This window comes from Perna viridis, chromosome 2, assembly GCF_037379345.1.
Source record: "Perna viridis isolate PV_CMFRI_1.1 ecotype Kerala chromosome 2, ASM3737934v1, whole genome shotgun sequence".
Taxonomy (NCBI): Eukaryota; Metazoa; Mollusca; class Bivalvia; order Mytilida; family Mytilidae; genus Perna; species Perna viridis.
In genome coordinates, this window is record NC_142446.1 from 47,153,897 (window position 1) to 47,179,208 (window position 25,312).

Here is a 25,312-nt window from a genome sequence, read left to right on the forward strand (position 1 = left end):
AATGTGTTCAAACATCACTCTTACCACTATCCAAGTGTGACATTTTTCGAATAAAGAATTTTGTTTTTCCTTAACATTCGTGTATTCTTTGCATTACTGTTGTGATTTTATTTCTAGTTATGCGTCACATTCGCTTTCATGCTTGCGCCTTGTTCTTATGGTCTTACTTGTGGAGTGGTATGATTATTATGTTGACATATATTTAGTTGGGTTCTTTTAATTGTTTTGTGTGTATAATTTTATTAGTTATTGGTCTTGTTTATTGTAGAGATGGTGATGTTCCATCTGGTTGTCTTCCTGCTCATTGGAGGTGCGGTAGGCATCACGATTAATGAAAATGTAGTTTTCCAAAAGGTTAATACGGTCACCATGAGCAAGTCACAATGGCTAGTTACGTCATAGATTTACAACCTTTTCAGTCATTTCTAGATTCAATATCCATATATTTAGGTCAGGGTACTATTGCAGTTCGTCAAATGTTAAATTTAGCAGTTGATCGTTGCAATCCTTTGTATGCAGAAGTGTTATCTGCTTATTAGTCACTTACTCTTGAAATTACGAGATTAAGTACTAAAAGATAGTTTCGTTGATTTTAGTATCTTAGGGAATAGAAGGAAAAGAAGCCTTATTCCAATCATTGGTAAAGCTTTAAGTTTTTTATTTGGTACAGTCTCTGAGTCTGATTTAAGTTCTATTCGGCGCAATATTGGTAATTTGGCCCGTAATCAGAACAAAATTGCACATGTAGTGTCCGAAAGTATCTCAATTTTAAATATTACAAGAAATGAGGTCTCCCAAAATAGGGAACTTTTGAATTCATTGGTCACTAAGTATAGGAGTCTCATAGGTCGTCTGCAAAACAATACTGAAATTTTAGAGAAACATATTGTAAGTGTAGAAAATTTCGTGGTACTTTGTTTTCATTTGCTGGATTTAGTTAAAGAACTTCATTTCATGATTGAAAAAGGTTTATTTTATTTAGATAATTTGAAACTTCAATTAAACATGCTATCTTTAGGCCATTTATCGCCTTCACTTATTACACCTTCGGAGTTACGACACCTGTTACTGGACATTCAAGGTTATTTACCTTCATTTTTACAATTATCTTCCGATCCCAAAAAGGACTTGTGGAATTATTATAAATCTCTAACATGTTCAACTTTATTTCAAGATGATAAAATTTTAATTACTTTTTCTTTACCTTTGCTTGATTATCAAGGGGAATTAGAAATTTTTCAGGCCCACAATTTACCTATTCCTTTGCTGTCTACAATAATTACAAATGTACTTAGATTGGTTGTGGTGTTAGTTTTGTTGTTTGTTTTATGGCAGGTACTGTCCGACTTTATCGAATGGACATCAACTAACATACTTTACTTTTGGTCTTTACTTTAACAGTATTTAGATTCTTGTTAAACAGAAGACCTACCATATCATTCCTGTGGTAAGATAAAAACTTGAAATTTTCCTTGTGTTCTGGTATTAAGAAGATGCCAAATCCACCACGCCACAGAAAATAAATGTATCATCGTTGGGACTAAAAGAATTATGTGTTTTACAAGAGGTTTCCGTATGTAAGCATATCAAAATGCAATTAATTTCTGATCATTTCGGAATGGTTCAAAGCCATGCGTACAGAGAAATGTCAGACTTCCAGCCACAGCTAATGTTTACATAATTACTAAATGATTAATCGAAAAGCAGCACTATCACAACAATGTTAAAACTCGAAGCAAGAGAGTACATCATAGGCTCCGTTACAGTATTAAGTACATATGTGGGTTATGTTGTACATTACAGAAGGGCCAGTCCATGTACTGGATTCCAAAACTCCAAACGAATCCAAACTATACGACAAACACCATGACTTCTCATTCTGTATTGTCAAATTTCCTTTCATCTTTAGCAACATCACTTCAGCGCCTGCATATGGCGTATGGAGTTTACATATCGCAACTTGCATTTTGACAGAGCATGTTGTAACTACACAGACTTTTTGTACCGTGCTAGATTTCTTACAATTAGTCTTCTGAAATAAGGTTATATTGCTACAAGATTGAAGTAATCACTACAGAAGTTCAATGGTCATCACCATGAACCCGTGGATTGTTATGGTGCACTATGAGATTCGATTTGTTCATCGTGTCATAGTTTTCTTTCCCTCTATCTTCTACCCTGGATGTGGTATTTTATTAGCAACTCGGCAGGTGTTTCTAGGAAAGCAGAATATACTTACGCTACTAGTGCAGCTGGTCCATGCTCCCAGCTTTTAGTTGAGTCCAGTTTACTGATTTACTTATGTTTCTTTGTACATTTCATTTTTTATTATTTCATATTCTTTGTTGTGTGTGTCTGTTGTCCCTGTGTAGTCTTTGTCCTTGGAATGCATTCTTTTGATTTTCGCTCGAATTTTGGTTCCTTTGTTTACTCGTAAAATTTAAAGTAGCAGTCTCTAAAAACCTGACAGAAGGTGATTCGTGCATGTTAAAAACCCACCAAATTCAGTTTTATTTCTTGTTCAGAGACAGTTAATGATTACATAACCTGTCGTAGTTTTTCATTTGGTTGTTGTGCTTTTCAGAAAATAAATTATATAGATAGTACATGGAATTTGCACTTTGCAAGAGTTATCGTTCTTGACATGGCTACATTTGGTTGATTTTAGTGGGAAATTAATGTATGATTTTCTAAAAAGTACAGATCTGAATGCAGAAATGCTTATCGTTATATGAAAGTATAGCATTTGTAGACTGAACGAGCATCGTACTGGATACGCAGACTATGTACTGCAATACCTTACGGATGCAATGACAGCATCAAAAGTATAGGAAACCTTTCAAGCCAATATAACAATAGCATAAATGTGATGAATTTATTTGACAAAAATCCAAGATGGAAAAGGAGTCATGGCCATCGCCACTATACGTCACCTGATGTCTCCATAGATGGTCTCCTTCCTTTCATACAAAAACCTCTTGGACTTTATCACATTAGAAAAAAACTTTATTCTATACCTCTCACTCTACTACACTCCTTTTACAAAACAAGTCTTGACACTCCTGTTTCTGACCCCACCTCATCATTATACAGACTTGTTGCCATCATTTTGGATATTGGTTTCCACAGACTCTTTAAACCAGTTTGTGTGAAAAGTCAAGATGAAGAAAAACGATCATTTCTTCCACTACCATTTGATAACAAAGGTATAGATGCAATTAATTTGGCTAACATCCTCCATCACAAAAACGTTACCAACAAAGTTCCCCCATATTTCCGACAATTCCATACCAATTATTTCACATTCCTATACTTCACCCATTGCATCCAAAATTTTCAATTATAAAAAGGCTGTTGCGGAACCTCGAGATTGAGGACTTTAAGGCTAAACCACCTTGAATTAATTGAATAGTATATATTGTGAACATGTTGTATATTCTGGGATCCTCGCTTTTACTATTGTAATAAACATAGCAGTCAGTGTACACGTCTTGGAGTTATTATCCGTTCCAGATTCTGTCACAAACTGATGTGGGGATTTGTGATTTGTTGAAAAACTTGACTGTCATTACTAAAAATAGAACATGTGCGTCAGATTGAAGTTTTCGCATATATCTCCAAAACCATTAGGCTAAGCCAAATTCTTTCAAATGCTGAAAAGTCTCCAGGGGTCAGAGTTGTCAGACGACTGCTTGTAAGTGTTATTGCCTTTGAAAGATGAAAAATTACTTTTCTTTCCTTTTTTTTTTTTTTTTTTTTTTCAGTTTTCAGCCAATATCTTGAAAACTATTAGTCCATCTGGAGCCTGTTTTGGAGTACTTCAGTACTTTTCTGACAATGACAGTAGCTTCCATGCTTACAAGGATATTTTATTTGGTCAGTTTCTCTGGTGTTTTGATTGAAGTAAATGAGCAAATATTTATCACAATTGTAATAGATATTTCCTCATTCAGAAGATGGGTACATCATTTGTGATTCATATTTTAATTAGTATAATGCCTATACTAAAATTTTATCTTTTTCCTCTTACTTTTAGCAAGGGTGGCCACCCCAGTTAGGGAGATATCAGTTCAAACAGAAGAAAGTTCACCACAGCTATTATACATAGCCTCCAGACTGACCAGTGAAGATATTGCATTGTACAAGAGTACACTGTCAAAGGACCCCAAGGTTCCTGATGTTTTGTTGGAGGGAGATGATGACAAAAGAGTAGCAGAACCGAACTTGACAGCTTCTAGTTCAGGAATTGAAGCCAGTACTTCATCCTCTTGTAATAGTGACAGGTGCCATGCTATAGGTTAGAAAATGATCTTAATGTACCCATCAATTAATTCAACCCCTATAATCATTTGTTATTGGTGGTTATTTCTTTCTTGATTAGAGACAATAATCCCCCCTTTCATTACATCAACTAGAAGTAGTGTTTAAGTGTTTAATTCAATTTTTCGTCTTCTTATAATCTAGTATTGCTGGCTCTTTCATTAAACACATGCTGTCTTTAAAAAAGATAGCCGACACATATTCTCGCTTTGTTAATAGGCCCAAATCTGATAAAGATTTTATCTGGTGAACTGTGTGATCATTGTTCTATGATATGTATTTCAATTTTTTAATTGGTCCAACAAGTAAACTATTTCCAATTATTCAATTTATGAAAGATTAATCAATATATAAAATTGGTCGAAAATATTCCTGGACACTAATGCCCACAATGGAGCCTTAGATTTCACAATTGCTGTCACAGATGTCTGATTGTTGGTTAGATTGCCATGGCTAAGCAATGTGGTTGTCAGGTAATGTCAAAGTGAACTCAATACCAACTGCGTCAGAAAAAGTATTTATGGAACAAATGCAGGCTATGTATTGATAAAGGATAGAGCCTGGGTGATCATTTTTAGGCTTCATGTACTCAATTAGACCAAGGTTTGTAGATCACACCTATTACACAGAGCATCCTTTTTCTGTCATCTTACAAAATAAACAAAATTATGTTATAAATGTCTATAAACTTCTTAAAATAATTTTTTGACAAGAATGATAAAATTCCACAGAGTCTTGTAATCTTGTATTGGTTGCAGCTATATAACATATGATGTATATATTGGTTTAACCTATCTCTGGTGTATACCTCACTCTTGTGCAATCATAATTTCTAATTTTTATGTAAGGAAGAACGGGTGCCATACATCATCAAGGTCAGGTCAAGAGGTGTTTATTAACTTATTTAAATCACCCCAACATTCTTTATATAAATTTGCCATTGTGATTTATTATACACCCTTAAAATCTGTGTATGCCTGCAAAATTCAATTCATATTTTTATATTGATTTTCAACTTACAATGAAATGAACAGAAGGGATTAATGGTCTGCTATGTTGGAGGCATTCCTAACTGGTCAGACCAGGAATTTCACCTTTGCACCGGAACCAGGTTAAACAAAAACATTTATGGCGACCGACGACCCTTATTGTTCAATCAATCCCTAAGTAATTGGTAGATATACAATTACAATAATTTCTTAGATATTTAATAGGTAAATATCCAAAGTACTTGTATAGAAAAAAAATATGTTTTTTACTGAATTTTTAGGTTTAACGTTTTGACCACGGGAATGGAGTTAATCCAGTATACTGAAGTGAAGCTTTCAGGGAGTGATAATTCAGTCAAAATACTTAATGTCTGTTTCCTGGTATCCTTCCTAACCTATTTTTTGTGCCTACCCACATTTTACGAGCATTTTGGCTCCAGCACCATGAAAATCTAGATTAACTCAATGTAAAATGTTTTTGAAAAGTAAAATAATTTTCCTACCTACCTGTTCTATTTGTTATTGCTGGTAGCAGGAAACAAGACTATTTCAAAGAGGTTTTTTTTTTGGGGGGGGGGGGAGGTGCCTTTAGTAATGGTGTATTTCCTTGCAATTTTGTTTTTTATCTGAATGGATTTTGGATTTTCAAATATTGTGAGCATACATTTAGCCACTAACTACGATAAAAATACCAGATTTTTTTGTGGGGAATCACTTACATATAGATAATGTATATTGTATAATCGATTATTATTGAAATGTTCAATCAATTTTTTTTAGATGTACTTGTATGTGTGTGTAAATTTGGTGTCTGGGGGGTGTGGTCATAAGCTCTGCTCACTGTAGATGAATAAATATGTACATATACATGGTTACACCATACAATAAAAATCTTGAGTCAGAGAAACATGTCTGTATCAACCTGGATTTGTTCAGTTTTTGCAGTTGTTTAGTAAACACTTTTTCTTAATGTATTGAAACTAAAATAAAGGCACCTATTAAAGATGTATGGTTTAGAAGGTTGATGGAACTGATTTTGTTCCTCTTTTTCAAGAGTGTACCCTCCTGTTGGATTTGGGACACAAGAATAAACCAGTTGTGAAGGAAAAAAGCATACTGTGATTTTTGGAAGTATTGTATGATTTTGAGATAATTTTGCTTTGGGGGAAAAAGCCTGTATATGGAGGTAAATTAAAGTAACAAAATCACTGTTAGGCAGGGATTGAAAAATTTTTTGGGAAGACCTGAGCCCTGGCCTTTTTCTTCTTCTGTACACTAAGTCTGGATAATGTTTTGTCAAGTCCCAATCGTAAGATATATAAATGCAATTTTGTTATCTGATATTCTTGTTAGCAGGGAAGAAGACACAGTGTCAATTGATTCCGTCTCCCGGTCTGATGCCTTGTCATCAGCTTTCTGTTTCTGCGTTTTTTAACCTTGAAATTGTAATGGAACAACGATATTTTCCTCAAAAGTTCTTCAGCGAAATTTGATCTTTATCATTCCAGCGCTTGATTAATAAAATTAGTAGTATGTCAAAAAATGTGTCTGATCAAGCGCAGGTGTGATTCAGACTTGAGAATTACTAATCAGTAGATTGATGTAGTGAATACTCATTCTAAAAGTAAAGTTATAACTATTTATAGGTCAGGGAATAGATCAAGAAACATGGTCCAAATAATGACAACAAAATCTTTCAAAAAAGAGTTTTAATTTTTTTTTTAGATTTGCCATGTCCAACGGACTTATATCATTGAAAAACGGCAAGTCCGAGGTTCATTTTTTTGTAGTCCTGGGTGTCAGGCTTTAGGAATTTTCAACCCCTGTTAGAGTTGACTGTTTTGATCAGTTCCACTGTACTTCCATCAAACCTTCCACCATACTATTCTAGAGTTATGGTAACCATATAAGTTATAAATTTTTAGATACATCAAGAAAGGTTTTTTCCCACATTCCATTGAGAAAGACAGCACCAAGAGGTAGAGCTCATGTGATCCACAGAAGTAGAAATGTGTTTGATTATAAACAGAGCCACAGCCAGCAAGACGAAGACAAGGCAATAAGTGGCCAAAGTGGTATTCAGGCCTTAATGACACCAGAGTTAAGTCAGGGCAAGGAATCTGAAGTAACAGATATTAATAAAAGAATATCAGAAATTTACGTAAATAATGCTTGTTTGTTGAGAAGAGCTGAAAATAGCAAAGCAAAACGTAACTGTGATGAATCAAGTTGTGATAAACTCAAAGATAATGCTGTTCTTGCAGCATACAAGAAAATCATAACTGGCAGAAAATCACCAACGGATGCCATAACACCATACAATGATAAAGAATGTGAAGGTCATCTTGCTAAAGTAGAGAAGAGTAGAGGTGAGGAAAAAGAGGAGAGGTCAGAACAAGGGCTGTCTGCCCCTCATGATATTGATGAACCACAAAGGAAACCACTCCTGGTTGCAAGTGGTATTGATGAACAACAAGGGCAACCACTCCTGGTCTCAGGTGATATTGATGAGCAACAAGGGCAACCAATCCTGGTCTCAGGGGATATTGATGAACACCTGCGACAACAACACTCTGCCTCTGTCAATAATGAACTTTCCAATGTTGATATGGAAATGAAGTCTTTTAAAGCTGATTCAGATAAATTAGCTTCTGTTTTACCAGGAAATAAGCTGCAAGTAATATCTGATATTGATTCAACAAAAATTGACCAAGTATCTAACTGCCATGATGGTGTTGTTAGTACTGATGTCACTTCTGACAAGTCCAGTAACAAAACATTAGCAAAGAAATATGTTGATCAAACTGTAGTTGAAAACATAGAGGATGCCATGCTGAACCAAATTAATAAAAAAGAAAAAGTCATTTCAGACAACAAGGAAAAAGGTCAGCAATCATGCCTGGAAAATTCTGCTTTGATCATGTGTCTTCAAGATGGTGTTGCTTCATACAAGATATGGCAGCAAGAAAACTTACATAGAAGTAAGACTTTCCAACATTCTATTGATGGTGAAATAGTGAAAGAAAAAAATCGTCATGGTGAAGATGACCAGAGCAAGAAAAGGACAAGTTCAGAGTTAAATGAAAGGATATCAAATGAGTTAGAATTGCAGGAACCTATGCTTTCATCTGAAATAAACTTTAATCAAAGTACTAAGACATTTTTACCTCCACTTTTGAGAACCAAGCTAATGATTGAAGCAGATGTGCATGTTCCTCTTGAAGAGTTAAAATTAAATGTAAAAGCTGAAAAAAACAGACGTAGAAATATTGACTTCAATAGTCAAAATATGGTTTGCTTTTCGGAGTCTGGCAGAGAAAAGAAGGAAGCTGAGAGACATATGATGAAAAACAGTTCTGACTTGATTGGTGATTTGGTTGGTTGTTCCGATAACGGTGAAATAACTAACATAGAATCAAATGGGATGAACACTAAAAGACAAAGGAAACTACATAAGCAGAAAAACAGACAAAGAAAATCTTCTAAACTTTTAAGAAAAAGACCTACAAGAAAATGTGCACCGACTGTGTTCTATGAAAAGGATAAGAAAAAGCAAGATAAACCAAAAATTGAGAAGAAACTTCATAATGATCACCAGTATTCAAAAGTGTCAAAAGCTAAATTCACATCCTTGAAGAAAATGTCCTCTAAAGATAGTCTGAATGGTTCTAAGGAGATATCTTCAAAGCCCAAGTCTTCAAGTATGAAGGAAGAAAAATCACAAAAAATAACAATGATAGCAAATCCACCTGCAGCCGGGCGTGTTATTGGAGACAGAAAGAGAAAACGATCTAATGGTGAAGGGCTTGTTAGATTTGAGCCTTATCCTAAGCGGAAAAAGATGTCTCTTTCACAAAATGATTCAGTTGAACACCTTGATAGTAGTTCAAATAAAAGTGAAGACTTGAACACTTATTTTGCTAGCAGCAGTAGTAAGCATGGTGTGGCATTACAGTCTGTACAGAACAATGGTGAACTGGCTAACTGGGCCAATGAGGAACAAAGCAAAGAGAATGATTCAGAAAATAACAAAGCTTGCAGTTTTTCCAGAGACATGACTGATTTGCCCAGTGACCATGATTGTGACGGAGTCTCAGAAAGTGAGAGTGAGTCATTCGCAAATAGTTTAGTTGATGCTACCAAGGAAGATATGTCAGCTTATACTAATGGTAATGCTGCCATTGAGGAAGAAAGTTCTAAAATAGATGTTAACACTGAAGATGAAAGTTTTACTAAAAATAAGGATGATGAAATGAATAAAATGAATGTGTTAATTGAGGGGAACTTGAAGGCATTGCAAGAACAGCATCATGATGCTGATGGTAATATTCAAGTACCAAAGACATCAAATATTGGTAATTGTGAAACCAGTAGTCCAATGGAAAGTAATGTAGCGACACTGATAAGAGATCGTTCTGATAGTGTAACAGATTTCATAGCAGGAAGAATAAAGGAAAAAGCTTCAAAGAAGTATATAATTACTGGAAAGGTTTGTTGAACTATATTGTTATTTGCTTCAAAACCTTTACAGACAACTTGCAATATGAAGAGTCGCGTAAATAATTGTATTTGAGAAAACTCTGTTATTAACTTGCATATTTGGCAAATTTCTTTTTTTTAATTCTGCTTTGAAATCACTGAATCAGAAACATTGGTTTTCATGGCTCCTTGACATAAGTTATTCTATTTTGTTATTTACAAATTTTGATTCTCAAATGATCATGTAAAGAACATGGACATATCTATTGTAGGATAAAAGAGGGTCAGCAGGATGGGAAGAATCATTGAGACAAAAGCCAAGAAAAACCGAACTATTCCAGGTCAATCTAGCACCACAGAAGGCAAAGGTCAAAGACTCTGATAAGAGCAATTGTAATAATGAGGTGGCAAACAATGAGAGAAATATAGGGCAAGGACGAGGAAGGCCTAGAAACCTCAGAGAAGAGAAAGATAAAATGGTTATTGACCCTACTTTGGAAATAAATATAGACCATAGGTCATGCAATGTATGTTAAACATTCAAATTGATAAGGCCAAAACATATTTTATTCTTGTTTCCTGCTACCAGCAAGAAAAAAAATAGGGTAGGAAGATAGGGAAGTAATTTTATTTTCCAACATTTTACATGGAGTTCATGGAAAATATCAGACTTTAACTGTGCTTGAGCTAAAATGGCCATAAAATGTTTTGGGTAAGCACAAAGAAATGGGTTGGAAGGGTAGCAGGAAATAAATACAGGAAAGTTGAAAGAATTCTTGAGTAAAACCTATTAGGCCTTAAGGAAGTTTCATTATGTACTGTTTTTATTTGTGGATTTCTTCTTTTCTGAAAACAGAGTTGTTAGCTCCTTATAGATAATCTTTTAGAAGCATAGGTATAATGTCACAATAAAAAAAAATTCTAGATTATCATCCAGCCGTGTATAAAATTTCTTGGTTTTTTTCTTTTACTTTTTATCATTTTTATTAAATACTGTCAGTTTTTAAGAAAAACCTTAATTGGGTCTGGATAGATTGAGAACCTAGGATTTTATTATTTTTTCTTTAACGTTGGCCTGATCTGTGGTTTAATCCTCAAACTAAAATATTTAAGTTCATGAGGTGTTTCATTATACCCCCACTCCAAAGGAGAAGAGGGTAACTGTATTGTATTTAATGATTTTAAATAGAAAAGGTGGTGACTAAAGTTTATATTACAACACAAGCTTTTAACTTCTTTCTCCTCTGTAAAGGACCCAAACCTTGGAGAAGTGGTATGGGGAAAGCTTGGAAGGCAGAGGTGGTGGCCGGCTATAGTAGTAGAAGGCTATATGGTACTGAAGAAACAAGCAGACCCAGGAAAATCATGGCTGTTATGGTTTGGGGATCATAAAATTTCTGAGGTAATTTAGTTCATATTACATTAGCTCATGTCAACTACAGATTCTCTTTAAAGTGGTCTTATTCATCAGACAGGAGGTTACTCATGCATGTCAAAAGCCAACAAAATTTGCTTTTATTTCTGATTAAGAGACAGTTTCAGACCATATAACTGATTTCAGGTCATTTGGTGGTTGCACCTTGGGAGGAAAATTATGTAGATGGTGCCTTGCAAGAGAAAAAGAAAAACATTGAGTTGGTGGTATCACCTTATCTGTCCATCTGTCTGAATTTCGTTTTAATTATCTCATTTTCCAATGGATGGTTGATTTCAAATTTAATATTTGGCATTATGCTGATACAGCATACGTTGTTAGCTGTTGTGGGTTCTGTCTGATTTCAAATTCCTGTATAACTGGGGGTTTGCCTAAACGTTGGTAGCTGTTTAGGGTACTGTCTGATCTAAGTGGGGTTTTGCCTAACATGACAACACATGCTGCTTCATGTTTTGATTGATTTAACTGTTAGAAGTATGTATGATTTTCTCCTAAATACAGATCTGAATACCGTAAGGACTAGGTTAAAAAAAATATAGTATGTCAACTTTACTTACATGGGTGATAATTATGTACACTGATAGTTATCAAGAATACAAAATTTGAAATTATTGTTTCATGTAAATTACATAGATTTTCAGTTGAAGGCCCTGAATTTACAATTTCGTAATTTAATCTAAACTGATTATTCTTATTAAATATCTATAGTTATCACCAATTTGTGGCTTATTATGGTTTTCATCAACATGCTTTATACAAGGAATTAACAATGACTTAAAATATAAAAATAATTATTTTCGTAGTTATCAAGAGAGAAGACAGTACCATTTGTATCCAACTACAGCAGGTTATATGGTTGTAGAAATATTGGTGTGTTATTCCAACAAGCACTGAGGGAGGCAGTACAGGTATTATTCTGTAAAACAACTTTTCTACTATTTATTTCCATGACTAAATACTGCTTAAAATGTATCTCATAATGAATAGATCTAGTTGTACCAACTTTGTTTTCTCAATTTTTTCTTTCTTGTGAAAGGTAGGGCTGCTAGGATACACCTGAACCACAAATGATAGGTATTGCAATATTGTGGACAAGTTACAATTTGTATTACGATACCTATTATGAAGAAATAGTCTCTTAATCTGTGCAGGTTTCCATTTTTTCGATTGAGGAATATAATAAAAGTAAATAACACAGAACACAAGTTTTGCACATAGCAAAAAAACAAGGGTTTTTTTTCCAAAATTTAAAGATGTATCAATGTTTGAATAAATAGTCATTTTTCTACATTCTCCATCCAAAAAAGTCAGTATAGTAAGCAGCCTTGTATTTTGTATCATAACATTGTGCAAAGTACTGTGATATATCATGGTACGGTATATATTGTTGCACTCCTAAATGTTGGTTTATAATACTTTTCCTGTATCCCATAGAACATCAAGATAAAGTATTACTAAATCACTTTATTCTCTCTTAAGCTAAGTCGTGTCTATCCATCTCTTCATGCATCGTGTTAGAACAAATTCTGCTAAACTGTTCATAGATTTAAACTGTATGCTATGGTTAAATATCATATGTTGATGTAAGTAAAGACGGATAAATGCTGTCAGTTGTTTGCTAGAAAAATATATTCATAGTTGTTTTAATACCTGCCACAGATACCCCCTGAACTAGTGCATGTCTGTGAGTCTATTTTTGTTTCACGACTGTTTCCGGATGATAACTTTTGAGAACAGATCAATTAATTTTTTTTTTAGCTTTACAGTTGTTTAGTATTTTAAAGTACAGATTGAGTTTATTTTTCACCAAAATCTGAAATGTGGGTTATCACTTTATGTTTTATTAATGCCCAATTTTTTTTTTAAATTAGAAGTGAACTTATTTTTTGTGAGTCTGCTCTATGTTCTAGTTCTTAATTCTGTGTGAAAATGCATACTTTGTATACAAAGATTTCAGTGTGCCGAAGTAGTTGCTCAGAAAGTATAAAAAAAAAAAAAAATCCACAAAGAGAATAATTCACATTTATTCCTTTATAGGTGTGTGCTGAAAGATGTTGCTTCAAATGTGATTCGTCGCAGCTAGACATGTGGGCCAAAAATGGATTTGTGGATGAAAATTCATGTTTGATAGACAAAAGTACTTTTTCTCCCTCTAAAGGTAAAACACATTGCAGTCTATCTACACTGTTGGGAGAAAAACTCCATGGAAATATGTCCGATACTGGAAGTTAAATTTCGACTTACTGTAAACAAACTTTATTTCTCAAGTAAGACGATATGGCAAAGGGCCATAAATACATATATTTATAATTAGAGACGTGTTTTAGAGAGTTGCAGTCATGAGATTAAATTTGTATGGATTTACATTGTATAATGAAAAAAAGTAATCACAAAAGTTAATTAGTTAACAGTACATTGTAAAGAGTACTTAAAACACCACCCCCACCCTCCTCCTCCCCCCCCCAACTTTTTTTGGCCTCTTCAAATTCTATTTGAGCCTGCTGAAATGGAATGAAGTGAAAACCCTGTATCTGAATTTGTAGACAAGCCTCTACCTGACCTTGTCTTGGAATTCATCAGTCAATTGAGGTATGACGTGAGGAAGAATATGGATAGTGACAACAATGAGGAGGATGAAAATCAGCTGAAGAAAAGTGACCATGGTACTCTTAAACTTTTTCAGAAATTTTGAATATTTTTTTGTGGATAGAGGCATATCTTTTTTCAGAGGCCCTTCAGTGTGTACTAATATAACTTTTTCGTTGACATTTTTGGAAAAGGATTTTGTAATATAGCAATGTTTGTACTGTGATGATGAGGACTAATATGAATGATTTTCTTGTCCTTTTCCTTATAAATATAGGAGGAAACAGCTGTTCATTTAATTTCTTTTTTTATATATATATATATATATAGAATCTGGTATGGGGTCGTGTAGGGAATTCATCACCACTTAAAAGCAAAGAATAAGCTTAAGAAATTATTACAGCATATCACAATATAATTTTGTTATGCCTCAACAGTTAATGTCCATTTATGGTTAAGATTATCTATAGCAGTATGCCTAAATATACACAGAAAAAAGTCTTTTAAAAAATCTGACTTGTGGAAACCTCAAAATAAGCATTTGAATGATTTCAAATTTCCAAATTGGAAATTGTAACATTGGAAAGGGGAGACAACTATGTATATATGGGATGTAAGGAGAATTTTACATAAATTTGAAAAAAGTCTAATTAAATCTAACTTGTGAACACTTAAAAAATAAGCATTTCACATTTCCACCAAACATTGAAAGGGGAGATAACTCTGTACAAATGTTTTGTGAAGATTTCCATCTTCTCGTCTTTTCCTCATATTTTTTTTCCATGATTCTTAGATGAACCTTAAGTTCATTGTTTCTGTTATCTGTAATTAATTACTATTCTACTTACTAGGTGATGCCCTTGATAAAGTTAAAGAAAGAGAAAAAGAACTTGAAGGTATATAATGTTATCATAATTATCTATGTAACTTCTGTTTCCTTTGATGGCTAGTAGATGGAAATGGGTGTTAAGTGTGTGATGATGATAAATTTAACCCCCACTCAGTGAGTGGTGCGTGGTATATTGGAATCACCTTGTCTGTCCATCCAAATCTCATTATAAATTGTCTCGATTGCTATTCAATAGGTTAATTTCAAATTTTGTATGTGGCTTTAGATAGATGACATATATGTTGTTAAACACTTCGGTTGCCTTCAAATATCAACCTTCTGTTTTGTGAGACTCTATGGAACAAGTAGAGGTACATTTAGCACAGTGTGTGCAACTTCGTGCCATGGTGAAGTTTAAAATCTTCAACAAAGAGAAATCTGACCTGTAACATGGTGAAATAAAAGAATGTTAAATATTTAGATAAGGTAAAACCTGCTACCCAACCTATCCTAGTTTTTTGTCCCTACCCTAAACATTTTATGGCCATTTGGGTTCAAGCACCATTAAAGTCTAGATCATTTCCCCATTAACTCAATATTGTTTTTGAAAAATTAAATAATTTTCCTACCTGCCTACCCTATTTTTTTTTCTTGCTGGTAGCAGGAACATGGCTTTTTTTTCCATGACCTACAGAGTAATGATAATTCTCTAATACTATTAGATTATTTTTCTTTAAAGTAAGCAATGTTGAAGGGCTTAGTATCTTTACTTGTCAAAGATGTGATACACAGGCAAGAACACTTGAAACCAAGTAAAACTGGAGCTTCATTTTGAACTTACACTAGTTTGTATGAAATTTCTTTCTAGATTCCAATGACCTGAATTTCATATAAAATTACTTACAAAATGTATATGATAGGGGTGAATAATTTGATGAATTTTTCATTATATGACCTTATGGTAGTATGTGTGGCAGGACAGCTTAAGATTTAGTTAGATTTAAATAGCTACTTAATTTACTTGGCTAAAGGATGTATTATTTAGGCGAATCACTTTGTCACTGGCTTGCCCCCAAGCAGTCTAGGGTTCAATCCTCAGTGGTTGAGGTACAATTTTGTGAGGCAAATCATGCTCTCCTATTACATATATAATAAAATCCTTGTCTATAAAATATGTTTGAATATTGTGGAACTTACATTTATTGTATTTTATCAATATGTAGTATATCAATTTGAAATGACTTAATAGTCTGTACTGTTGATTTTTTCAGACATATGTATATCTTGCAATGACAGTGAACAAGAAGTAGTATTTCAGCATCCTTTGGTTCATGGAGGGCTGTGTAAAGAATGTAAGGTTTGTGTTTATTTAATAGAAGTCATATTGACATGGTTTAATGATGTTTCAGTAATACAGTAGAACTTCACTCGCTCGAACTCGGATGGCTTAAACACCCGAGATTTCTCAAACACAAGTACCAAGATTTTCTCCTATATAATCAATATAAATAACCTTGGATTTCTCAAACACTCATATACCGACTAGTCGGTCTGTTCGGTAATAAATCTTAGAGAATAACCCTCACTGACTCGAACTCGTCAGCCATATTGTCAGCTTGGGTAATTAAAGGTGTGAAAAACTGAAACCCTATCATTTATCATTGTCATGTTAGTTAATTACAGGTAATATTCAAGTCATCACTAATTAAGTAGTTTTGATCTTCACATAGTGCTGATTGAAGTTCGAGAATGTTCCAAAGTTGGCATGATGAAAGCATCAAAGAAAATCAACGGAAAACAAATTATTGACCAATGAAATCGAACTCTGAACGTTTTTAAAAGCAAACACAGCATTTTTAATGTTCACAAGTCAACATAATCTTCCGAAACGATTGAAAAAGATCCACTAGCTCACAAAACTTCGTAGGAAGTAAGCAATTTCTAACAATGAAGACTAACTCTGATTGAACTTCAATTTCTCGAACACCCAATAAATTCGAGCTACTGAGGTTTGACTTTAGTTAAAACTTTCATATTTTTCATCTGCTTACCAATTTTAATTTTGTTGTGAGTAGGGTTGACATCTTAAGGAGGTAGACCTAGGGTAAGGGACACAACTCTTACAAATCACTGGAGTGCTTGTATTCATCATTTTACATCAATCTCATGTAAGCATCAGAGTAGCTTGGATTGATTTCATTCTGTTTCATATTGCTTGATAGGCATTGGTGAAATTGAATATGATACAAACATATTACTTATTTCAAAAGATATATCCCTTACCCTAGGTCTATCTCCTTAAGTGGTAGAAATTTGAAACTTTTTCAGTGGATACCACTCATTCTGTCTTTTAACAGTTTAGATAGAAATCTTTTCTGAAGAGCTAGCCGATGTCCTTAAAATTTATCTCTGAAAAAAAACTGAACATGCAAGACATGTAATTAGATATCTATAGCACTTGTGACTAAACAAAGTTAAAATTTTAAGACTGGTATTTGTTTAAATTATGTGACTCTAAAACTTATGATATGTGAGGCAAAATGCATATAGCATGAGACAAAATATGAAATAAAAATGAATTGATTTTTGTTACAGCAAGAATTGACTGAATCATTCTTTGCTGTGGGTGAGGATGGTACTGGGGTAAGTTACATTGTTTTTATGATATTTAAGCTGCTTTTACTGCAGTGATCTGAGATTTTCTTCTTCAAACATAGTTTCTAATTGAAAACTCCAAATGAACATCAACTTTCTCAAATTCAAGTAAGCTATCCAAATTTATCAATTTTTTTTTCAGCATTTAATTCAAATGTTATACTTGCTACAGAAATAATGAAATAATAATGACAACTTTCCCACACCAAATTACTTGCTCCTGGTTATGGGAATGCAGAATCCTAGAACACTCTACTTGCGCCAATAATAAGGATTTATTTATTGTCCCCTGCCCTATGCAAAATGGAACATCTGTCAACTTGTAGATGCAACTCAGATGCCGCTCAACAGATTTTGTTTAAATTTCGTAGGATTTTTCAAAATTAGTCACCATATGTAATTGATCATATTGCACCGACATCATGATTCCACAAATTTTGTTGGAGTTTGGGACTTAGTTGAATTTGTACATGCTACACTATAGGAATTCTTAGTGGGTGCAACTCCTCAGAAACAGCTTAATAGAGTTATGTCTCCCCCAACTTTGGTGGGGAGACATTGTATTTGGTTTGTCCGTCTGTCTGTCACAAACTTTGTCAGCACTACTCCTCTCAAACTACCGTACAGATTTTTATGAAACTTGGTATGGAGCACGATTGTCATATGTAATTGTACATTTTACCAGGAAATTTTGATCCTGCTATTGTTGTATGAGTTATACCCCTTTCAACTTAGACATTTTGCCGTAAATCCTCATAAATTACATTGTCGATTCAACTCACCTGAAATTACTGAACCGAATTTTATGAAACTTGGTATGTAGCAAGAACATCTTATGCAGTTGTGCACATTACCAGGAAATTTTGATCCCCTTATTTCTACAGGAGTTATGACCTTTGAACTTGGAAATATGTCAAAAATCCTCATAAATTACCTTGTCAGTGCAACTTCACTGCAGCCTCTCAACAGAATTTTATGAAGCTGTTCCATTGACTTGGTGGATACTACAAGTGTTCAGATTGCTTAAAGGGGGAGACATGTTTTTGCAGTCAAAAAGTATAATTTGTTCTAATTTTGTAGGATTGTCTGTCACCATTTGTAGATCATTTTGCACTGCTATTTTGATTGGATAATTTTACAGGAGATATGGGACTTCGCACATGAACATTTTTGGAGGTGACAGGGGACATATGGCTACACTAAGCAATCTTATGTTTAAAAATCAAATTAATACTTAAAAAAAAAAAACGTCTTGAATACTTTAATAATAAAAAAAAGTAATAATGATGCTTTTATTTTGTTGTTTTCAGATGTTCTGTGTGATTTGTTCTAATGGTGGTAAAATGTTTGTCTGTGAAAATTCTAACTGTAACAGGTAAGGCTCTAGTTAGAAAACATAAAACAGAAGGATGAAATGCATATTCCTAGTTTTGCCAATTTTTTTTTTGAAGGATCAAGTTTCTTTAACTCTTTATCACATTGCTAATGGATTGCAGAGGGGATGTCTATTATCCATCATATTGTAACATCATTAAACATCTTGAGTGAATTTTGAGAAAAACTTTCTTCTGTAAGGAAAGCTAGGACATTACATCATACTAAGTTTTGAGGTCAAAGAGATTAATTTTATACAATTAAGGGAATGATGCTATTCATGTACTCCTATGTATCATTAAGTTTGATAAATGTTGATTTTTTTGCCTGGTTGCACTAAAGCAAATTGGCTTATAGAACTCTGAATGTTGGTCAGGCAGGTTGGCGGGGAAAATATTTTTGTAACATTTTTCTCAGCAACTATAAATCACAGGCACTAGATATTTTGGTATGAAACTTCAGTATGAGGTCCCATATTGTGGGATGTGATTTCATGTCTGTTGCACTTCTACTTCCTGTAAACTGCAATCCAGCCATTTCTGTCTATGACACATTTATACTTTTAGTGTGTTTTGCTATGAATGCGTCAAGTTATTCCTTGATGAAGAACGACTTGAGAAGGTATGTAGCATTATCAATAAGGATTTTATTTCGTCTTTGACCTAAAAAAAAAAAAAAAAAAAAAAAAAGAGAAAAAAAAAAGTTTATCATTGATTTGCTGCTACATTTACCAAATTTTAAAGTGTAAGAATCAGACAGTAGGTTAAACATGGAATGAAAAAAAAACATCATTTTGGAAGTTTAATTTGACTATATTTGCACCATTGGAATAAAGAAAAAAACAGACAAGATTATCCATATCATTTTTGTAAATTGATTTATATTTTCATTGAAATGCACTGAAAAATTAGCATTTCGAGGGCAGATAACTCTTGTCAACCCTCATTATTCTAACATTCTATTGAAAAAAAATCTGAGCAAATCCTGTGATGCACAGATCAGATAATAGTCTTTTCAAATAAAAAGGAAGCATTCTTGAATGAAATTATATTGTCAGATTGGTGGGGCTGTGATATGCATGTTTCAGATTTTTCCCATTTTGCCTGATTCTTACAAAAACCTACACTTTATATACACAGGCAATGAAGGAATTAATTTTTTTTTTCAAGATGCAGAATCAACTATGTATTTTTTTTTCAAATTACTGCTTACATGTTTTTAGCTACAAAAATATGTTTCTCAACACTTAATAATACGGCAATAATTTAGATAAAGGAAGCAGATCCTTGGATTTGTTTTCTGTGTTGCCCATATTCAGAAGAAACGCATGGCCACATCATTCCAAAGACTGAATGGAAACACAATATACTGAAATTATATGACTCAGGCTACAGAGTGGAGGTAAATCTTCTATAAATAACCATTAGCACTTCTTAGGAAATTTTTTATAGATTTTTTTTTAATGACCTGCATGGGTTTTAGGCATTACTGTGTGGAGGGTTATTTTGGCAGCTGTAAATTATGGCTTTATTTTTTCTTCTTTTTTTTTTTGGAGGGGGGGTAAATGCTCAGTGCTGCTTAAAGTACTTAAGTCCAGAGTAAATATTTAGGGAATTTATGTTAAAGAGTTTAAAGAAAAACTGCTAAAATAATCATCCCAAATTAGCACACCACAAAAATTACTCCCATTATGGTATGTTTGGTGGTTAGTTCATCTTGGCCTACCTATACTAAGTTCTAGCATCTTCCAAGTTTATTTACCAGTGCAGTGACTAGACTTTGGTTACATAAAATTACCTGTAAAATTCATCTTCAAAGCAGTGCCAATATTGTAGAGGTCTTTAGTGCATGTTAAACCATTGTACATAAATTCCAATAATTCGATTAGGTGGAATTACAAAGATAATGTTGTTTTATAGGATCAAAATTTTGATTACCTGCTTAAGCAAGATAAAAAGAAGATACGAGTTTTATCACTGTTTGATGGAATTGGAACAGGTACATCTTTTATATAAGAGAGAAGAGGATAGACAATAATCATTAGCTAGTGTTTAAATGATAAATCATAGAACTGTTGAATCAAAATGTCCATTTCATCTATCTGTAAGTGTTAAGATATGTTGCTATTTTTAGCTCAGGTGAATACCAAATATTGATTATCTATGTTTAGTCATACAGTCTATAAATAGATCAACATGTTAATAGTAGGTTTAAAACCAGCTACGATAACTCCACATGGTAATTTCACAGTTTGTTGTCCTTATAGATTTTTGTTTATCTAGTAGCTTGATGTGTAGAGAGATATTGTTTCATCTAAGTTTCTAAATAAGTGACAAAAAACTTTTTAGTTGTAGTTTTTATACTAAAATATACTTTAACCATAAGATTTACTTAAATTTGCTTTGCAAGTAATAACTGCACACCTTACCCACTAGACTATTTTTAGATGTAGACTTAAGAAAAATTTTACTTCACTGGTATCGCTTCTCGGCCTTTTGGCTAAGATCAAAGTGTAGTATCTGTTCTTATCAGCTTAATATCTGATACGTGCCCCATGTGGGTACTTCGATATTAAACTGATTTTTGGCACTCGATGAGAAGTCAGGGGCTTGCTCCGCTCTCGTCACGGGTTGGCCTGGTATTGCAGTACCTCCAGGATCGGCCCACTCCCCCTTAGGGGAGTAATAAGCAAATAAAAAATACAGTTCCCATAGAATGCTTTCTACTGAGCATAATTCACTTGCCTTTACTATAGAAGCGGATTGTTTATCTGTTCACTTGTATGCTACAAGTAAGAAGCATAAAGTTTAGTAGTGTTTGTACTAAAAAAATTGCAGTAAAAACACTTATCTTCAATCTTCAGGTCAATATTCTAATAACTAATATTTTAATTGCTCAATTTTCAAAAAAAAAAAATTATTATTTTTTTTTTTTCTTTTTTTTTTTAGTTTGACAGTTTGTAGTCAAAGCTATATACATATATGTATGTATTAGTACTGTTTTATTTTCTAGGAAAGGTTGTATTGGATTTATTAGGGTTGGATATAGATGCATACTATACATCAGAAATTGATGCAGAATCTTTATTAGTAACATCATTTCATTATGGAGAAATGATAACACCTCTTGGTGATGTTACTAAGATTACCTCTGAAAAGGTAAGTTGGTGCTGGCTGTATCGTTTATAGGAAGTCCTTTACTCTCCAGTAAAATCTGGGTGTTTTCAATTTTTTAGTCCCCTACCAATGGCTTTTGGTGAAAAGGACTCTAGGTTTGCACACAGTCCGTCCGTCTGTCTGTCCAGCAAATCTGTTTTCCACACTTTTTTCGTCATACCGGTATTTGCACATTTGCTATCGTTATTTGGTACATTCTTTACATTGACAAGTTATGGATTAAGCTTGAATTTTGTTCTACTCTGTTGATTTGCTGAGTTATGGACCTTGATTTAGAAAATTATTGCAGACTTAGTTTTCCTTACTTCTCTCATTAACAAATAAACAAATTATGCATGAAGATTGTAATCTAAAAGTGCATGAAGAAAAAGTCTGGAGTAAATATGGAAGACAAACAACAGGATTACTCCGAATTAAATTATTAGATGAAAAAACTATAGACCAACTAGAATTAAACTTGACATTCAGTTAAGGACCCATGTTTTGATGTTTATATCAAAGTCTTGCAGCTTCCTTTTCATAGTTCTTTTTAAAAAGGTATTTTCATCATATTGGCAAAAAAATGTACTGATTTTTTTGCAGCTGAAGGAGATAAGTCCTATAGATTTACTGATTGGAGGGTCACCTTGTAATGACTTATCTATTGCCAATCCTGTCAGGAAAGGATTCAATGATTTTAGTAAGTATTGCTGTTTATAAAAGAACCATTGCTGCATAATGAGGACAATTCAACGTGAGAGACTATGTTTGGATGAACTAACCATTTAAAAAAATGAAAATATTGGGAAGATTTCTTGATTATCTTCTAGATGTAGTAATGAAGATGTGTTTTTTTTTTTTTTTTCTTTTTTTTCTTTTTTTTCATGTATAACCACAAAACATGATAAAAAATCTGTTCTTGCAAGAATTTTTCTCTTCCTTATCTGAAGAAAATATATTTTAAAAAATGTCACTGATTATCTATTGTCAATACATGTATGTATAAATTTACCAAAAAAGTCACAGAATAAGTGAGAGTAAGTCAAGTTTCTCCAATACTCCATGAATACTAAGTTTATTTAAAGCTGCATTAGCTGTCAATTTCTTAAATTTTTGTTTCTGTTGAAATATACTTTAACTTTGAATTATTTCTACCAAATTGCACTTTTCCTGTATAATTTCATTCAATGTCCACAAATGAAACGTGTTAAATACATGAAATAGGTGTCTATATATTTATTGTCTTCCAAGACAAAAAATCGACCTAGGTAAATCTGTATGCATGTGACTTCTGGTGACCTTAATCCACGCATGTGCTGAAAGGGTCTCTTTTTTAAAAACAAATCTGATTGCAAAGCGAACATGGTAATTAATGGCAAGGAGTACCGTCGGATTCAAGCCGTAAAAGACAAAAGTTTGAATATAATGCAAGGATCCTTTTAAAATTTACGTATTGTGATATAATATGGCACAAATATCGTCAGTAACTGTCATCATTTATTTGAAAACTAATCAAGAAATAGAAGAAATGAATTGTTAACAAGACACGTGCTTACCTGTGTATCCGTTGTTGTTATTTTTTTACCAAGGTTATAGTATTTTTAACCAAGGTTAATGTCCTGTCTGCAATCTTCAGAAGTAATGGCGAAAAATAATTAGATCTGAGCTATCAATCTTCTTTGATTAAAAAAAAAATGTTGTTTCCACAATATTCTGAAGGTATCATCAACATTTATTGCTTCAATTGCATTACTACAAACTTACTTCGTTTTAGCAGCAAAATTCAGTAGAATCAAAACTGAACGAATTTGACAGCTAATGCAGCTTTAAAAGATCTTTTTTACCTCACAGGTAGTACAGCTATGCTGTTCTTTGACTTTGTTCGAGTACTGAAGTGTCTGCAGAATTTCTCAGACGGTCACCATGTATTTTGGTTGTATGAAAATGTAGCCTCCATGAAAAAAGAATGTCAGGACATTATTTCGAGGTTTTTAGAGGTAAATGAGATAAGTAGAACAACAAAATTGAACTCTGTATTTTGTTTTTATTTGGACAAAGTATATTGCTGACAGGGTGTTTTTAGCTATGGACCAGGAGGTTGTAGATAGACCATTGATTCTGTGACTAACACAAGATGGGAGGGTTAAAATCTTTTTTTTTTTTTTTTTTTCCCTGTTGCTACTAGTGTCACACAACAGATACCAAACTGACTGTAATACTGTATTGTTGGTAATTTCTTAGAGTGCCAAATTTCATGATTTGCTCTATGAAAAGGGGTATTGTATTTTCCCATCCATAGATATGGTCTATGGGAGATAATTGTGAAATATCTGGAATCTTATTTGGTTTTATTTTCATAGTTCTCAGATTTTCACGAAAAAAATTTTCTTTGATACACGTTTGATGTATATTTATCTTCTGAATATCTATAAGTTGTGCTGTTACTAGAAAATTTCTTAACATTGATTTATGATTTAAGTGGAATTTTAACTCACTTTATAATTTTTCAGTGTGAACCTGCTCTGTGGGATGCTAAATACTTTTCTGCGCAAGCAAGGCCAAGATATTTCTGGGGAAATATTCCTGGAATGTACAGGTTAGAATTTTATAGTTACACTATAGGAATTTCTACACTCTTACTGAAATGTCATGATGATAAAATAATTAAACTATCTATGCTATCTGAAAAGAGGAGTTTTGCCTCCTTTACCTGTCTGTATTTCATTTTGTTCTCTGTTGCAACATGCCCAGAGGACTTTAAAATGCTGGGCAGCCATCAGTCCTTTCATTTTGTAGGCCCTCTAATTTAACACCATAGATTTTGACAAAAATTTATATCAAAAGTTACTGATATGAATCACTCTGACCAGCTCAAAGGTCAGGGTGACCATTTAACATTGTGTGAGTTACACCAGTTGGAAATTGAAATTTCTTTAAAATTAATTTCAGGCATAGACATTGAGCACTGTTCTTTATAACTCTGACTTGCTTGACACAGCCTTCCCATTTGGCAACTTCAGAGTACATTAAACTGTTATCACACTTTGGCACACTACAGCAAAACAGTTATTTTTTTTCCACCCAACCATCAACAAAGTGGGGACATGGTTTTTGCCCTGACTCAAACTTCTGTAAGCACAACTCCTCTGAAACTACTGAACCAAATTCCATGAATACATGGTATGTTGTTGTGCATGTTACCAGGAATTTATGATTCACTGAATATTTATGGAGTAATTACCCTTTTGAACAGGGGGGGGAGATATACATTTTTGTAGGCAAAAAAACTTTTAATTTATTCCTGTTTCAGCACTCCTGACTTGACAGATATAAAGTCCACCACAGACTTAGATGATGTGTTATCACAGAATTGTAATAGGAAAGCAACTGTAAGTTTAAGCCCTGAATGGTGTAAGATATGTTAACTGAACATACTTAGGTGGCCCTTCTTGCCACCTTTATAGTACAATCATTCTGTGAATAAAGTGAA

The 25,312-nt window shown here is 33.4% G+C and overlaps 1 protein-coding gene, 1 non-coding gene and 1 pseudogene across 4 annotated transcripts in view; all 3 read left to right on the plus strand.

Moving 5' to 3' along the window:
- Nucleotides 1–25,312, plus strand: part of LOC148625413 (uncharacterized) — a 41,348-nt gene that overhangs the window by 12,402 nt on the left and 3,634 nt on the right. Inside the window, exons 3-21 of one of the 3 annotated variants that reach the window (XM_088568934.1) lie at nt 4,037–4,297; nt 7,235–9,798; nt 10,061–10,315; nt 11,041–11,190; nt 12,027–12,131; nt 13,261–13,381; nt 13,767–13,886; nt 14,661–14,705; nt 15,910–15,995; nt 17,234–17,281; nt 18,604–18,668; nt 19,234–19,288; nt 19,937–20,068; nt 20,587–20,665; nt 21,680–21,825; nt 22,426–22,522; nt 23,674–23,819; nt 24,333–24,418; nt 25,133–25,211. In XM_088568934.1, coding sequence (XP_088425060.1) covers nt 4,037–4,297; nt 7,235–9,798; nt 10,061–10,315; nt 11,041–11,190; nt 12,027–12,131; nt 13,261–13,381; nt 13,767–13,886; nt 14,661–14,705; nt 15,910–15,995; nt 17,234–17,281; nt 18,604–18,668; nt 19,234–19,288; nt 19,937–20,068; nt 20,587–20,665; nt 21,680–21,825; nt 22,426–22,522; nt 23,674–23,819; nt 24,333–24,418; nt 25,133–25,211 — 4,640 coding nt within the window. Of the gene's footprint in view, nt 1–4,036; nt 4,298–5,883; nt 6,496–7,234; nt 9,799–10,060; nt 10,316–11,040; nt 11,191–12,026; nt 12,132–13,260; nt 13,382–13,766; nt 13,887–14,660; nt 14,706–15,909; nt 15,996–17,233; nt 17,282–18,603; nt 18,669–19,233; nt 19,289–19,936; nt 20,069–20,586; nt 20,666–21,679; nt 21,826–22,425; nt 22,523–23,673; nt 23,820–24,332; nt 24,419–25,132; nt 25,212–25,312 lie in introns of those variants that run through there. The other 2 variants (XM_088568935.1, XM_088568936.1) reach the window with 2 other exon arrangements.
- Nucleotides 272–1,870, plus strand: LOC148625414 (uncharacterized; annotated as a pseudogene).
- On the plus strand, nt 21,147–21,339 carry LOC148625415 (U2 spliceosomal RNA). The gene has a single exon (XR_015920466.1). It is a non-coding gene; the product is annotated as a U2 spliceosomal RNA (small nuclear RNA).